At 31.8% G+C, this 17,095-nt stretch overlaps 2 protein-coding genes across 2 annotated transcripts; both read left to right on the top strand.

Moving 5' to 3' along the window:
• Positions 1 to 991: 991 nt before the first annotated feature.
• Positions 992 to 6,841, top strand: LOC114186581 (probable proteasome inhibitor). Its single transcript, XM_028074534.1, has 9 exons — positions 992 to 1,305; positions 1,426 to 1,597; positions 2,844 to 2,984; positions 3,475 to 3,555; positions 4,927 to 5,004; positions 5,109 to 5,146; positions 5,241 to 5,304; positions 5,923 to 6,000; positions 6,483 to 6,841. The coding sequence occupies exons 1-9, from the start codon at positions 1,131 to 1,133 to the stop codon at positions 6,559 to 6,561; spliced, it is 906 nt and encodes a 301-aa protein (XP_027930335.1). The 5' UTR covers positions 992 to 1,130; the 3' UTR covers positions 6,562 to 6,841.
• Positions 6,842 to 12,404: 5,563 nt separating this feature from the next.
• On the top strand, positions 12,405 to 15,557 carry LOC114187852 (5'-adenylylsulfate reductase 3, chloroplastic-like). Its single transcript, XM_028076238.1, has 5 exons — positions 12,405 to 12,609; positions 12,737 to 12,892; positions 13,034 to 13,154; positions 13,838 to 14,645; positions 14,756 to 15,557. The coding sequence occupies exons 1-5, from the start codon at positions 12,519 to 12,521 to the stop codon at positions 14,984 to 14,986; spliced, it is 1,407 nt and encodes a 468-aa protein (XP_027932039.1). The 5' UTR covers positions 12,405 to 12,518; the 3' UTR covers positions 14,987 to 15,557.
• Positions 15,558 to 17,095: the final 1,538 nt, after the last annotated feature.

Here is a 17,095-nt window from a genome sequence, read left to right as displayed (position 1 = left end):
TATAAATTTAAAAGCTAGAGAACCGTGTTCTCCCTCTCCTCTCCTTGGTTATCTTTATCATCAAACAGCACGAATGAATTAGATTATTGTAGAAAGAAAAAAAAATGATGAAATGGGATAATAAAACAGCTAGATTTATTGAATTTATAAGTAAAAACAGTCTTTGAATATTATTAAAAGGAATTGAAACATATTCTATGAGAGTGCTGATTATATAAAGATTAGTTAGAATAATTTCACCTAATGGTTAGAATTATTCTCATAAAAATTTTCTGTCTAAATTTATTGTAATGTATTTATTAGTAAATTAGTAAATATACTCCTTTAATACTATTAAGTGTAATTTAAATATAATGCAATTTTTTAATGCATCCTTTATTATAGAATTCGGAATGTATTTTTTTATATTTCACAATGAAAAATATTTTTTAAAATTTGAAATAAAAATATAAGAATAATCTTGGGTTATCATGTTCCATGGTTGCAGGTTGCAGGGAGAAAAAAAAAGTACAGGAGAAAAGTGTCCGGTGTAAGAAAATTACATACAATCTACAAATAGCAAGGGCAAGAAATTACATACAATTTAAAATAGCAATTGTAAGAAAATAAAATACATTAATGGGTGGAGTCATGCACACTTGCACCTTATTCAAGTGTAAAGTCTTATTATTAATAATCGATATCTATACTTAGATATTAATAACTAAATGCTAATATTCCTCTAAAATGTTTAATATTTATAAAAATATAATTAAAGATAAATTGATAATTTTATTTGAAATACCAATAAGTGAAAATTAAAAAAATCTAAAAGTATACATTATCTAAAATCTCCTATACTTAAAATAAAATTGAATATACATTTATTCAAAATAACGCGTCATTATAAGAATCACAGCATACGCAATCACAAAAAAAAAAAAAATTGATTTAAGAAAGTTTTATAAGATTTTTTATTTATTGAAAATACTGGAAACCTCTCCATTTCTTCTAAAGCACGTCTAAACCCTCCTCCACCCTATTTTAATTTGATAGACTGTTTTGTTAAACAATGTAATTGAACTATTTAGTTTCAAAAGTTTTCTGAGTTACAACAGAAACACAAGAATTTGCCATTGTTGAAAACGTGGATGGCGAGTGAAAAGTCGGTGCTTGCGGTGATCAGGGCCGCGAGGCCAACCTTCCGCAATCCAAACGACAAAATCGCGTTTGCCGTTCACTCCTCCTTCCTAGCCTCCGGCTATGTCCTTACCGCCACGGGTCCCCAGGCTCTCTCCGACAATGCGTTTTCTGACCCATCAAATGGTAATAATGAAGAAATTTAAGAAACCGAAGTTTTCCCTTTATGCTTCACTTTTCAATTTTTCTTTGAATTTTTTGTTGCTGATTTTTTATGTTTGTTTATGTGCTTTGATTTGTCTGTAGACGAAGTATCCGTTGATAACTGGAACGAGCTAAACGAAGAGTACGCGTTCGTTTACGCAAATCCAGAAAAAGGTTCGGAGAAAGTGCTTGTGAAGTGCCTCGTCATGAATGACAAATTGCTAGTTCATGTTTTGTCTCAAGGGTCTTCCGAGCCTTTAAGCCTCGAGATTGAGTAAGTGACACTATTCCCTTTTCAATTTGGCTGAAAATTTAATTGTTTGTTCTGATATAAACTAGGGTTTCTGAGTATTTTAGTGTAGTTAGAATCGAAAAAATAGTAGGATTCGAATCTCGATTCGCTATAAATCGTTTGATGTTCTGTAACCTGAATCGTAACATGAATTGGGGAATCGGGTGAATTGGGTGATTCGCGATTTTTCATTACATACGATTCACGATGAAGGAACAAAAACTGAAAAAATCAGAAAGGAACATATAGGAAAAGAAACTCAGCGAAGATGAAAGTTCAGCGGAAAAGATGAACGGCGGAGAAGGTGAATAGGACAAACGCAGAAGACAAACACTAAAAAGAGAACTTGATAAGATAAATAGTGAGAAGGGAGAGAACATCAGATAATAGGATAAACGCAGAAGACAAACATTAAATAGAGAACTGGAGAAGATAAATAGTGAGAAGGGAGAAGATGAGAGAGATGAGCTGAGAAGAAGATTAGAGAAGGAAGAGAAAATCAACCAGGAGGAAGATAAACCCATGAACCGGGAGAAGATGAATAGGAGGAAGAAGATCAAGACAGATCTAAAAAGTTTTTTACAGTAATATTTTAAAATATAAATCTTTTTCATCATCTCTCTGACAAATTTAATCATACAACTTACTTTAATATTTTGCAGTTACAGTCATAATTTATATATTATGTTTTATTTTTTATAAAAAAGTAGTATTATCTTTTAGAAAAAAAATAGTTATTGTTTAAATTAATATAAAGTGTTATTATATTTTTTTGTATAAAATTAATTGTTGTTTAATATTTTCTTTTTATTTAATTTGTTTTTTAAAATTTCAAAATATTATTTAAATTAGTATATATTTATTCTTATATTTTTTATATTAAATTAGTTTTTTAAGGATTATTTTTATTTAATCTTTTTGGAAATAAAATGCAATTGAGTTAATTATATTCTTTTATTCCTTTTTGTAAAAATTAGTGATTGTTTAAGAATTTTGTATATTTTATCTTTTAGATTATACAAGTTTCGTATCTTATGATTCAAACCAAGATTTGATTCACGGTTCAAAAATATATGATATACAGTTCACAATTCAAACATCTGATTCAATAAACTATAACCATTTTGAGGGTTCACACTCAAGTTTAGACTCTTGCAGGTTGGGGTTCTGTTGTGTTGAATTGTGTGCTCACTTTGCCATGGTGTTTGCGTGTGATTTTTTGTTGCAGTGTTGGGGACTATGCTGGAGAGGATGGGGGCAGCAATTATGCTCAGCAGTTCAAGAATTTGGGTAAGCTTGTGAAGAGAATCGACGGGGACATCTTGTCTAAATTAGATGGTTCTGCTAATGCCAGCTCATCAAGTAGAAGGTGAATTTGGATCTGTGAACTTTGTGTCCTTGTTTAATGTTGGCTCTTGTGTAACTTTCTGATAGTGAATGCTTCGAGTTTTCTGAATTAGGCCATTGTGTCAAGTTTAAAACTCTTTAACATTTATAGTGAATGAAAATATCAGTTTAAAGATTTTGACACCATCACGCCATTATATCCAATATGCATGATTGATAGTAATTTATAACTCAGTGGATGAAAATTAATCTCACTTTTTTGTGGATAACTAGTACTGATAGTATTGAGAGACAGACCAGTAGTGTTATTAAAGATTTTCAATGAGCTGTGTTCAGCTTCCTGTTTTCATAATGTAATCATGTCAATTGAGAAAATCTACCCATTTATTTTAATATTGGGCTGTTGTATTGGATAACTGTGGCATTACCCTTTTATATAAAAGCTTTATTGTAAAATATGTTTTATGAACTGGGATCCTCTTTGAAAAATTGTCTCCTTGTCTTCTATACAGCTCAGAAACAAGGGACAGAACCAGACAAGAGATACCTGAGCCTGTTAGTGGATTTGGTGAACCTGCTGGTCCTCCAACTCAGTAAGGGTTTAATATTACTCTGTTGCTTTCACCATTTCAATGATTTTTGTTACTGCTCAATGGATTGATTATCAACTATTTTATTTTACACACTTTTACTGTTGGCAAGTTTGAGCGTTACAATTCATATATCTACATATGTCAGGCTCTCGTGTAGTTGATGTTCCATACTTGAAAATTATGAAAACAATCTGTGGTATGTGCTTATTAATTTTGGGATAATTTCTCTACGCATGCCTTTAAATATGATGTATTATACACGATGATAGTTTCCTCTGATTCTATCAAGTTGAAGGATGTCCTGATATGTCTTCAATCAGTGCTTGTTTCTGCACCTCAACTAAACTAGTCGATTTGCGCACAAATTGCGGGTATAGGTGGTTTTATCTGAACCTAGCCAAGTTCACCTGAGTGTAATCAGGATTTAGTTTTCTGCAAATTGGTGTGTAGTTTATGGACCCACTGCACATGGGATGAGATTTGAGATGGACCATTTTAATGATCAGAGATTTTTGGATTGATAGATTTTGGTTTGTGAGAACAAATTCTACCGTGATTATACTAGCATCTATGATTTTGGTTTGCACAAGCTTTGAACAATGTCCCCGAAACATTCCACGAATGCACCAATTTAATAGGATTCTCGTTCCTAAATAGAAAAGGTAGCATCACTGAACTAAATTAAATCAACAGACTGAAATGAAAGAACAATGTCCCCAGTTCCAATAAAAATTCCCCTTTTGTTGCAAGTTATGACCAAAATTCCCCACCCCAGTGGAATTTATATATTTAGACAGATTCATCAGATCTGCTTTCTCTTCATAACTAAATTTCTCCCCTAATTCTTTATATAAGTCAGTCCGTGCTATTCCCTTGCAAGTCATGATATTCTTAGGCCTACACGAATACTTGTAGGGTCCTTTTAGTCCCAAATTATTGGCAGCCGGGGCAGTTGAGCCCTGGTTCCTATCGGTGCCATTACCTGGATGTTTACTGTGCTAAACATTCTTTTAAGAAGCTTATTGACTATGATGCCATATTTATGTTTCTTGATCAACGAAGAATTTCTTCATTGTGAGTTGAATGACGACATACATTTTGGGGCAAATTATCCATGGACAGTGGTGAATACCTCTTTCTTTTCTTCCTCCTAGAGAGGAATAATTTACTGTTAATTACTCTCTGAGAAGACATTTTTTCTGCTTTTCTTCCTAACTGGCATACTTATTAGAAATGGAACCATCATTTGCCTACGTGGCAAGCTGGTTTTAGTATCATTCTGTTAAATGTTCCCTGCATATAACTGCTACTTGCCTTTATTGCTTCGTACTTATTAATTGTGTTTTTAATATTTTGTTTCCTTTTCTACAGGATTATTTTCCCTTCAGTTCCCATTGGTTCTGGTAGTGATCTTGTTCCTGGGCCCCCTGCTGGAGTGCTTCCTTCAAGGTATTCTTACGTGCATTGCTTTTTCATGTTCTTAACGTAGTTGTTAACCCCTCCTGTTTTTTCTAATCCTTTTATCCCTTGAAACTTTCTTCCCTTGATTTCAGGGGTGGTCATGGCATTGGTGGGGGGAGCATGCATCTAGGTAAGTTTAACATATTTCAATTTAGTTTTACGAAGTTGTGTATTATTTTTTCATAACCGTAATTGTCGATACTAAGTTCAACATTTGGAATCAGGGCCTAATGACCCCCTGTGGTTTGGTGGTATTGGTCGAGATCCTGCTTTTCCTGGAGGAATGCCGTAAGTTGCTCAGATCTCTTTTTTTTTTTAATTTCTTGAGTTATCGGTGTATTTAAAGGCTGTTCAACCTAAAAAGCATGCCTTGCTAACTTAGGTAAGGGTAGGGAAGGTTCCAACTTCTTTCTGAGGCAATGTCCATCACTTACTCCTTGACTGTGTTTTCTCTGAGAGAACCTGACGAATGGGCATTGGGTTTAATAGACCCCAGCTAATGAAAAACATCAGCTTTCTTTGTTTAATACAAGAGAGTGAATTGGTCTGTTTTATATTTTTTGGAGTAGTTCTGTTCTTTTTACTTGCTGAATGGTTTCAATTGTGTCACAACTTGCATTAGTTTAAAAAAGTCATTTCGCCCAAAATATTTTAAAGAGTATTCTTTTTTTCTTTCTATCTTTTATATTCTTTGGTTTCATATCAGAGTCGGCATGCATTAACAATTTTTTATTTGAAAGTCAATTTAACTAAAATTTATGATTTTTTTCAACAAGAAAACTGAACTTTATAAAAATGTCTTACCACTTTTTTACTTTGTAAGGGGGGCATTTGCTTTTGACTGCCCTGTATCTTGTACCTGTGGCTAATTTTTAAGCTTATGTGGTATAAATCATATGTAAATAGGGGTCTTCCTCCGGGCGCGCGTTTTGATCCCTATGGTCCTCCTGGTGTTCCTGGTTTTGAACCCAACCGATTTGCAAGGTATGGCTCAAGGACATCATGTATTCCACATACGTATATTGCATTAATACTGTCATTTGCATTTTTAACCCATGTACGTCTTTTATGTATTATTCTCTTTTATACGCTGTTTTATTTTCGTGTTCATCTTTTTGTCTTTTTATGTATGTTAATGTTATTTTACGTAGGATGTTGAAAGTGAAACCCGGTTGCATGTCTGAACTGGGATTATTGTTAGAGGGGTAGTGATTCTGATCGAGTTAAGGATATTGGATACCTTGAATTTTAAAAATAGATTATCTCGAAAACACGACCTTAAGCTTGGCTAAGTGTTTAGTACAAATGTTTAGCTGGTAAAATTGTTATGCTTGCCTGATTTGAGGTTTTCTTCTCAAATATGCTTAAAAGAATACCACTTTTGATGCACAAGTATGTGAAGATATTTAAAAATTTGTGAAATAAAACAAAATATATACACAGCGTTTCTGACTCCCGTGCTGCAGGAATCCTAGGAGACCAGGATATGACGGTCATCCAGATCTGCAACATTTTCGAAGAGATGCTGATTCAGACTACATATAGATATATATTATATTTTACTTGTCTTTATATGGTCAGGTTCTACGAACAAGTTGGTGTAGTCAATCTACTAAAACAATTTCAGCAAACACTACTCTCTGGATTTCTGCATGTGGATTTTCTTTCAGGGCTATTAGCGTTATTCATGTGTGTATAGTTAAGGATTTAACTACAGTATTATAGTCTAAATAAGATATGCGTCCATTTAGTTTTTATCAATGTTAAGTATGCTCCTCTTGTAAATTATTTTACAGTCATTTTAATCGTATATGGAATTATGAGAGATTTACCTCTTAAGTATATTTTTGAAGATTAAAATAGAAAAAAAAAGGATGATACGAAAATATATTATAATTTAGTTAAAATTAGGTATGATCATAATATCTCCCTTCAGAATCGAACGCCAAGGTTTGCTTACATCTGATAGTTACGTCAAACTAAAATAACGCAAAATATTTTCATTTTGAACTTAAAATAAAAGTAAACGCTCAGCCACCTACCTACCGAACTGTATTACAATTTCATTAGTACTAAAATAATTAGTGGCTCGTTAAGAAATCATGGTTAATCTGACCTACATGTGGACGTAAACTGTGAAACTCCTTGTTAGTTCTGAACTTTTAATATCAGATTCATTTATTTGATTAAACAACCAAGTTGCGTCATAAAGTTTAATTTACTTACTGGATTGAGTAAAATCCAAATGAACTCTTCCTTTTATCCAAAATGTTAAATTTTTTATATAAGTTTATAGCTTTGGCTTAATCACGTTTTCAGTTCATTAAATAGAAAGTAATTCCGTTTTTGTTTGTCCAAAGTGCATTTTACTCCTTTAAAAAATTGAAATACTTTTCTCATATCTAGAGTTGGACAATATTATCGGAATAGAAGAGAAGCGCTGAACGACTTTGGGTAGATTTTCCGTATCTCCTCTTTCGAGTGTTACACCATCATGTCTTACTCAAGAATTAAAAATTTATTTTTAAACTTTAGGAACAATTTTTTTATTTTAAAAATAAAAATAAAAATATACTTCAAACTAATCATTGAATTAGTTGTTATCTATGAAACTTTTTGTTGCTGTTTTGATACTATATATTTTTTTTGATGTGGACCTTTTAGTTATGCAAATCTATTTTATCTTAACTCATATTAGTCAGGATTAGGCCTGAGAAAAAAATGTGTACCCGACCGCACCCGTCCAATCCGTGTAAAAAAATAAAGTGTGGATCGGTTATATATGGTTCGGGTAAAGCTGGATAAAATAATACGAGTTTAATGAATTGAGTTGGTCGGGTACGGGTGTGAAAAAAAAATTTGCAAATACCCGACCCGTAAGTATTATTAAAGTATTATAAAAATTTAGGAATATAAGTAACCCTAACCACCTCCAAATCAGTTTTCGTTCTCCCTGCTCTTTTGATACACTCTCGTCTTGTCTCTTCTTCCATCATCTTCACGAAGTAGCTACAAGTCTCCAATCGAATCAAGCTCTACCGTTGCCGAAGCTGTTGGGGATGCAGAACGAGAACTCTAGTGTGAATCTGGATCACTAAGGGGGGAGTTACATCAACAGGTTCATAATAAGCAATGTTAGATTTTTTTCAAAAAGGCTCTTCTTTTTTCCTTTTTCTCGTTCTGGATTGTTTCCTCTTATTTATTGATGAGCTAATTTGCAAGCATTTGGTGATAGAGATAGTGGATGGTTATTTTTGGGATTTCTGTTTTTTGGGATTTCTATTTTCGGGATGATTATTTGTCTTTCACTTTTGAATTTTAAATATATTTGTGTAAGTAAAATTTATATGTAAACCCGAATAACCCACCCATATTTAACCGTATTTGAGTTTATTCATATCCGACTAACCCGACAAATAAAATGGTCGGGTTGAATTTTAAAATTTTGATTGAATTTTAAAATTTTGAATTTAGATTGTGTCGGATTGGTCAGGTTAGACCCGAATCCGATCCAACCCGACCAACACTCAGGCCTAGTCAGGATCACACTTACAGACTAAATTAAGTTAACCAGTCTAGACACCTATTGTTTTTGTTGATATGTCATTGGTGATAAAATATTTCAATTTTAATGATAGTAACTACTTTAAGAACAATCTTGTCTTTTAATTATATTTTTATTTATAAGTTCAGATTTATATATATTTTATTTATAATTTCAAATTTAAAATTCTTATTGGGGAATTCGAGTTGAATTTCACTTGTACAAACTGGTAAATTTACTCTACTTATTAAATTGATCACAAAATGACAAACACACACCTAAGATAAGCCAAAAAGATTAAAACTAAGTCTTCCACTGATGCATAAGCTGAATGGTTCACTTAAAGTTCCTATTGATTCATTAATTTTTAAATTTAGTACAGTTTTAAAATATAATAATTTTGTATGCCGTATTAATTAAATGATTGTTAGTCCTTAAGTTGTTTGTCTTCTTTATTACAATTTTTCAAACCATGATATTGCCTTATAATAACTTATTTCAGCATAATTTTAAGTTTTCCTTAACTAATTATCAGCTCAAAATATTTTTTTATTCAATTGAGTTAATATATATATTATTTGCTTTCACGGCTAACTTAATCTTTTTCACCAAGAAGTATTATTCGATCCACCATTCCGTCTAACATATTTCAATAATGTAATCTGACAACAATTCATTGATATAAATCGAAGTTTCTTCAGTTAAAACTTGATAATTAAAAAATGTATAGAATATTTATAATCATTTTGAATGTTTACAAAAAATACAACTAAGGTATAAAATACAATCAAATTACATTGACAATATAAAATTATGTAAGTCGTTGTAATCAATTTTAATTAACAAATAATATTTTTTTATTATGCAATATGTGGAGTTGTTGCAATAATTTGTAATTAGTTAATTATACAAATATTTTAATCTAAAATCTATAAAAGTTGTCATAGCAATTTTTAATTAGTTTATAGTACATGCTTTTATAAGAAAAATATTATTAAATCCATTGTCGTTACAGTGGTGACATTATAAATATCACTTTTTTTTTCCTCTTAAACGTACCGAGACGTTGTTTAGTTGACATTTTTTTAGTGTGTTGGTTTTATTTGTCCCATTTAGTGTATCAGTCCGACATGCAATAAGAACGATGGATTCACTTGTTAACCCAATTTTTTTTTTCTAAGTTCTTATAATTGAAATAAAATATATATACTTTAAACGATTATTTATATTCTAAATAATTGCAAATTAAATTTCAATTTGTTATTATAATTAAATAATTAAACAGTTAAAACCAGTAGTTTTTTAGCATTGGGACAGACCGAGACGTTTGTCCCTTAGAAATTTAAACATGGTGTATTATGGAATTATTGTAAGAAAAATAAAAAGCTATTTTTAAATACTGCGTTCATACAAATTATTCTTTATTATTCGGAATCGTCATTGCTATCGTTTGTATTATTGTTTATAAATTTAAAAATTTGTGGTGCGTGAGGGCTGGTGTTGGTGGGGACTGCATGTCCCATAGCATATTTGTGGGACAATAAACCCTTTCGGATCTCCAAGGGTTGGGTTATGAGTGGTGCTCTTATTCTGCACTAACTTCCACTACTTTTTACTTTATCTATGCTTTATGCTTTTCGCCTATTATTATTGCTGTCAAATCCCTCTCTGCATCTTCTTCATCATTCATTTCAATTTCTTATCAATCTCTTGCTTCTATAACATGGTTTTAAACATCATTAAATTTTAACTAATCTTATTTAACAATTAAAATATCTTTTATTTAAAACAATTTCCTTTGTCATATCAACTGTTCCATACCTTTCCGAGTTGTTTCATAATTGTTGCCTTTGCATTGTAGCCTCGTCTTGATTATGGCGTCCTTTTCGTAGCTAACCACTGGCTTCAATTCAAACCACTATTCTCGGTCACAATCACAAATAACTTTTTTTTTATATATGCATATATCTATGTAAATTACCATTATTATATATGTGATTGCAAAGTTCAAGTGGTGAGGGATCAATGAACAGAACAAAGTTCAATCCCATAAAAAGAACAAAAAAATCGAGGCTGGAGTACCACACGATGACGAGTTTTTATGCGAAGCTAATAGTGACCAAATTGGAATAAAATCGATAGAGCACCAAATTCAAATACTAATAAAAGAAGAGAATAATACAAAAAGAACAGCACAAGGAGACATGATATATGTTCTTTCTTTTTTATATATACACACACACACTTTAATTTCAAGGTGCAGGTGTAAGAGTTTTTTAAACTGAGTTTTTATCTTATTTTTTCAGAAAGTGTTTTCTTCTGTAATGAGTGTTTTAACAATTAATAAGTAATTTAGTGATTAATATTGTATTATTATATATAATTATGAATTTGTTAAACATTTCTTAAATTTTTAATAAAAAGTATAACTAAAAGTAATTACTTATTTAAAAAAATCAAATTTGTTATGATTTGATAGTATAGGAAATATTTTAGTTGACTACGGAAAACAAAGAGTAGCTACACTGATTGTGGTACATATAAAGGTTCTTTAGATCGTCACGCGCACACACAAAAGTTTTATAGATTCGAGTACAAACAGAAATTCGAATGCAGTGATCAATAGAAATACGACTTTGAGTGAGGTAATTAAAAAGTTAAAAAAAATATAACCACTTGCGTTGGCTTAAAATAGAATTGTTTGAGTTATTTAAGAAAGGGGATTAAATGACAGCATTAGAGTTGAAAGTAAAAATCAATTTGTTTTTGTTAAGACAAATCCAAAACAATTTGAGATGAATTAATTATAAAACTAAAAATATTATTCTTTTAGTACATGCCACAAAAGTATACGGAATTAAAAAGTGTTTCCGCAATATTTTCCTACTTTATAAACTGTACCGAGATTATATATATATATCAACGGAAGGTACTATTAGTTATATTTTTATTAGTAGTACTTAAAGAAAGAAATTCAAAATACAATTTGAGTTGGACGTTTAATTTGAATCTAAATTCAAACTTGATTATATAGTTGAGGGAACTCGTTTTTTCGTACAATTTTTAGAAAAAGGTAACTTAATGTTTAATAATATTATTAATTTAGTATACTTGTTCTATCATTTTTTTATTGTATTTTATTTATGGAATTTTTAAGCATATGTCGCTTAGAAATTTAATTACGAGTCTAAGTTTCATGTTGATTAGAAAGATTAGAAATAAAAGAGTAGAACACCATAAAAAGATAAAGATTTATAAATTTATTATCTAAAATTTTTGATTGAGAGTGATGTCAATCTTATATAATTAGACTCAAGTCTCATTAATATTGTATCTTTTAGTAGAACTCACACTATAAATTTAATAAATCCTAAAAAGTGGTATCAGAGAAAATAGTATAATTTGCTCATTCGAGAATTATTTTTTAAAATGTGTTTTAACCGTAAGTAACTTCAATCTTACAATACTTTGGAAAATGGTGATTATATCAACAGTTTAAGCGTTCTTGAAACCCAATCACAACATAAGCAACGCGAATTGATGATAGGCAAAACAGTGAATATCAACAATTATTGATCATAATAATAATTGTAATTAGAAATTTTAAAGTAGGCAACTAATTCCTTTATGGCGTGTTTACTATTTAAAATAAATAAAGAAAGATGTGAAACAAATAATAAATAATTAGTGTAAGTAAGAAGAGGAAGAATCTGGGAAGATAATGAATATTTGAAAGTGACATGTGAGTCCAACTTGGCCGCGCGACCACAGAGTGGCCACGCGCCACGGGTTTTGCGTTGAACCAATAACTGTGCGCCACGTAAGCATAACGAAGAGAGCTTGAATTGCGTCCAGGTTCAATCACACTTCTCTTTATAACGAAACCTCGTTCTCCTTGTTCCTGAGAAAAAAACCAACAGAATCTACTCCAATTTTCTAGCTTAGATTCCCTTCTGCAATGGCTCTCGCCGTCACTACCACTTCTTCCTCCTCTCCAGCAGCGTCCAATTCCTTCTTCTCGCGCCTTGGATCTTCCTCCGACGCGAAAGGTGATAATCTCAATTCCTTTCCTTTCCTCTTTTCTCCCGTTTTAACAAACTAACTTGATCTGAATTTCTCGTTTCTAGTCACGAGTTTGGGTTTCTTTAATTAATGCTTGCGTGTTTCTGTTTTCAGCTCCGCAAATCGGTTCCTTTCGGTTTCTGGAGAGGCCGCACGTTTCGTCCGTTGTTGTTAATTTAACTCAACGATGCTCCTCGGTCGGACCTCTCAACGCCCAACCACAACGGAATGATTCCATTGTTCCTCTTGCAGCAACTATTGTTGCTCCTGGTATGTTTTCTGCGCTCTGTTGTCACCACATTTTCTTCTTTTCTGGAAATTTTCTGTGTTGTTTTTTTTTTTTTCTTTTTGGGCCTTGATTGGAGGCGATTTGAACGTGTTTTTTTAAATGTTGTGGTGTGTGATGTACAGAGGTTGAGAAGGGACAGGAAGATTTTGAGCAATTAGCGAAAGACCTTGAAAATGCTTCTCCTCTTGAAATTATGGACAAGGCTCTCGAGAAATTTGGCAACGACATCGCTATTGCATTCAGGTAGATTCTTAATTTTATGTGTTGATGCTTTTGTGGCTTGGTGCTTTATTTATGTGGACTTGCATGAGCATGTGAATGTCTCTTTTGAATTTTACCTTCAGGCGTTTTTTTTAGGATTGGTGGTGGAAATTTTCAAATATTTCGCATCAGTTTTCATAAACTAATGCCACATTCACATCTGTTTGTAGATGGTGAAGTACGAAGACAAACAGGGGACAGATGATTTTTAACTTTCTCTTGTGTATAGACATGTTATAGTAGCATACTTCAACAAATCTTAACAAAGAATGTATACAATAAAATAAGTAAATATATTTAATGTGATGATAACATAAGAAAATGTTATTGAGGACATTAATTGGAATATACATATAAAACTTTGCAAACAGAGTAGGAAGATTAATAGGAGAATGATGTGGAGGAGGATTAAGAACTATTCTGTTGGAAACGTCTTAATAAATGTTTTCGTGTGTCACCCACCGAAAATGCCAAGTGAATATGAAAATTGAAGAATCGATGTGAAGATGGCACTTCCGTTGAGTACATTCATTCTTGTGCACAATTTCGACTATTGAAATATAGCTGGCGATTAAGTTTTGTTCCTTGTTTTATGTCTTAACAAATGTGTTCTGATTGACTATGTATTTGGTTTTGGATTTTAATGGGTAGTTATATTCTTTCAGCGGTGCTGAAGATGTTGCTTTAATTGAGTACGCGCATTTGACGGGTCGACCCTACAGAGTCTTCAGCCTGGACACTGGAAGGCTGAACCCAGAAACTTACAGATTTTTTGACGCAGTTGAGAAGCATTATGGAATTCACATTGAGTACATGTTCCCTGATGCTGTTGAGGTTCAGGCCTTAGTAAGAACCAAGGGGCTCTTCTCATTTTATGAGGATGGGCATCAAGAGTGCTGCAGGGTGAGAAAGGTGAGACCCTTAAGGAGAGCCCTGAAGGGTCTCAGAGCGTGGATCACTGGACAGAGAAAAGACCAGTCTCCTGGTACTCGGTCTGAAATTCCTGTTGTCCAGGTTGATCCTGTTTTTGAGGGATTGGATGGTGGAATTGGCAGTCTGGTTAAGTGGAACCCGGTCGCAAATGTTAATGGGCTAGACATATGGAACTTCCTTAGGACCATGGATGTGCCTGTAAATTCATTACACTCCCAAGGATATGTTTCAATTGGCTGTGAGCCATGCACAAGGCCAGTTTTACCTGGACAGCATGAAAGGGAAGGAAGGTGGTGGTGGGAGGATGCCAAGGCCAAGGAGTGTGGTCTTCACAAAGGTAATCTAAAACAGGAAGATACTGCCCAGCTTAATGGAAATGGGGCCACCCATTCAAATGGCTCTGCCACTGTCGCTGACATTTTCAATTCCCAGAATGTGATCAACTTGAGCAGGGCTGGAATTGAGAATTTGGCAAAATTGGAGAACCGACAAGAACCGTGGCTTGTTGTGCTTTATGCACCGTGGTGCCGCTTCTGTCAGGTTAAACACTATTTCCTAAACTTCAATACTCTGTTAATGTCGTATCACTAAGGTTCATTTGGTTTGAAATTACCATTATCTAATTAGAGGTTTATTGTGAACTGAAACAGGCGATGGAGGAATCATATGATGATTTGGCAGAGAAGTTGGCTGGGTCGGGAGTGAAGGTTGCGAAATTCAGAGCGGATGGAGAGCAGAAAGAATATGCACAAAGTGAACTGGAGTTGGGAAGTTTCCCCACAATACTTTTCTTCCCCAAACACTCTTCTCGACCAATTAAGTACCCTTCTGAAAAGAGAGACGTCGATTCGTTGATGGCATTCGTGAATGCCTTACGGTGATGGTCAATTGAGTATTTCGCTCAATGTTCCGTCATACAATGGTGACAATAAATTTCTCCACAGATTTTGGCAATTCAGTGAAACTGGGGATGATGGCAGTTTTGACAGCAAAACAAAGATTCTCAGTTAGTAGTGTCCGTGTATAGTATTAGTTTACCTTTCTCACAATTATAATTGGTGTACGAGGATGTGATGTCATGTCTGGGTTAGATGAGTAGAGATATGGTTGTATTATCACTATCAGAATATAGTTTTTTAGGCGTTACCAAATTTCCTGATCGAATGCCAATTAGTAACCGTACCTCTTAGGTTTTCCTGGATTGTTTTTGTTAGAAGGTTCTAGCAACTGGAGCAAAAACATATTTGGATTTCATCATTGGGTTCCTATGTTTCTTCATTGCCCTTGGTTGCAGTACTTTAAATGTATTGTGATGTTTATCACAGAACCACTACAGCTTGATTGAATCAATTACTCAATCCACCCGTTTCTATTTTGGTCTATACTATTTTATTGTTGTTGAGTGGTTCATTGAGTGACGAATCAATCTTTTGTTGAGTGGATTTTGAACCACGGATGAGTAAGTTGGACATGTATAATTTTTAAAATTATTTTTTAATTGGATTTTAGTCTTAAATAGGGAATTCTAAGAAGGATGTTATTCCTAATTAAAGTGACATTATTTCACTCTCATTCTCAATATTTGGCAGAAATAATTTTTTATGTAGGATTAAAATGATTTTTCTAATGAAATCAAAGATAAAGTATGCACCTTTACGACGAGATGAAATAGTTATTTAAGTTAATTTTAATGAAAAAGATGAGCATACAAAAATGGATTATAATTGATAATTTGAGAATTTAAAAAATACATAAAAAGTCTTAAACAGTCAGAAGTTCCCTGTTTGTAAAACACAAACGAAGATGAAAAGATAATTTCTACTCTCAGGAAAAAAGAATCTTTTATTATATAAAGATAAAACAAAGAATCATGTTTTTTCTTATGCTAAAATATTATTTTGTTCCTCTAATTTTATATAAACTTTAATTAGATCTTCAATTTCTATTTGGTTCAATTTAATTCATTAATTTTTAAAATTGATTCAATTAAATTGTTATCACTAGATTTTTGATAAAATTTATACATTAAATCACATTACTTATCACTCCATCTAAAGATAAAATTAATTTGAATATTTAGTTTAAAAAAGAAAAAGACTTGCCAAGTAACAGCCAAATAATTTAATATATAAATTCTAATAGAAGTCTAAGATAAATATAATAGAAATAATTTAATTAAATCAATTTTAAAAATTAGAAAAATAAATTAAACCAAATAAACATTAAACATGATTGAATATTTTATAAGAATCAGAAGACCAAAATAAAATTTTAGCATTTTTCTTACACAATACCACCGTTAGTGAAATATAATGTTTAACCCGTGAACTCAAATTTATCCGTTTAAACATTGAGCTAAACATAATTTTGAGTTAAAATATAAGATTGAAAGCTTGTAAACGCTAAATTTTTTAAAATATATTGTAAATTATTTTATTCATTTAAGATATTAAAAAATACCAGTTAAAATGGCTGTAAAATTTTTAGTAGTTATATGATATATGAGATATTCAAAACAGTAAAAATGTCAATGGTCATGATATATTGAAAAATAAAAATTGAATGTAAGGATACTAGAAAAGTTAATAATTATAAAAAATGAAAATGAGAAAAATATCAAGAAGTCATATTGAGTTAAAAATTATTCTATATAATTAAAGTATTTATTTCTACAAACATTTTAAATAAATAGTTAATAATTAAACTCTCAACCTACTTTTTTGACAAATAAATAAATTAAAATTTTAAACTATTTAAATATTATTAGATCAAATTATAAAAAGTCAATAAAAAAATTATGGACATTAACCTTATCAATTTTCATTTTATCTTTTAGAATACATTTTTAAAAAATTTACAAAAAGGTTGGACTGGTTTTTCGTAACAAAACATGTTATAATTTGTAACCAAATAATGGGGAGTGTATTAATATGGTTGAAGGGACTTGTCCATACCAGATTGTTAGAAATTTAAGTGAGTCACATTGGCTA

Source organism: Vigna unguiculata, chromosome 6 (assembly GCF_004118075.2).
Source record: "Vigna unguiculata cultivar IT97K-499-35 chromosome 6, ASM411807v1, whole genome shotgun sequence".
Taxonomy (NCBI): Eukaryota; Viridiplantae; Streptophyta; class Magnoliopsida; order Fabales; family Fabaceae; genus Vigna; species Vigna unguiculata.
This window is presented reverse-complemented; position numbering and strand designations above follow the sequence as displayed.

Bases quoted from the DNA above. Each gene is read 5' to 3' on its own strand.
- LOC114186581 (XM_028074534.1), top strand. From the start codon at position 1,131: ATGGCGAGTGAAAAGTCGGTGCTTGCGGTGATCAGGGCCGCGAGGCCA. The intron at 1,598-2,843 runs GTAAGTGACACT...TTTTTGTTGCAG, and splicing joins CCTTTAAGCCTCGAGATTGA to TGTTGGGGACTATGCTGGAG. The intron at 2,985-3,474 runs GTGAATTTGGAT...TCTTCTATACAG, and splicing joins GCCAGCTCATCAAGTAGAAG to CTCAGAAACAAGGGACAGAA.
- LOC114187852 (XM_028076238.1), top strand. From the start codon at position 12,519: ATGGCTCTCGCCGTCACTACCACTTCTTCCTCCTCTCCAGCAGCGTCC. The intron at 12,610-12,736 runs GTGATAATCTCA...TTCTGTTTTCAG, and splicing joins ATCTTCCTCCGACGCGAAAG to CTCCGCAAATCGGTTCCTTT. The intron at 13,155-13,837 runs GTAGATTCTTAA...ATATTCTTTCAG, and splicing joins GACATCGCTATTGCATTCAG to CGGTGCTGAAGATGTTGCTT.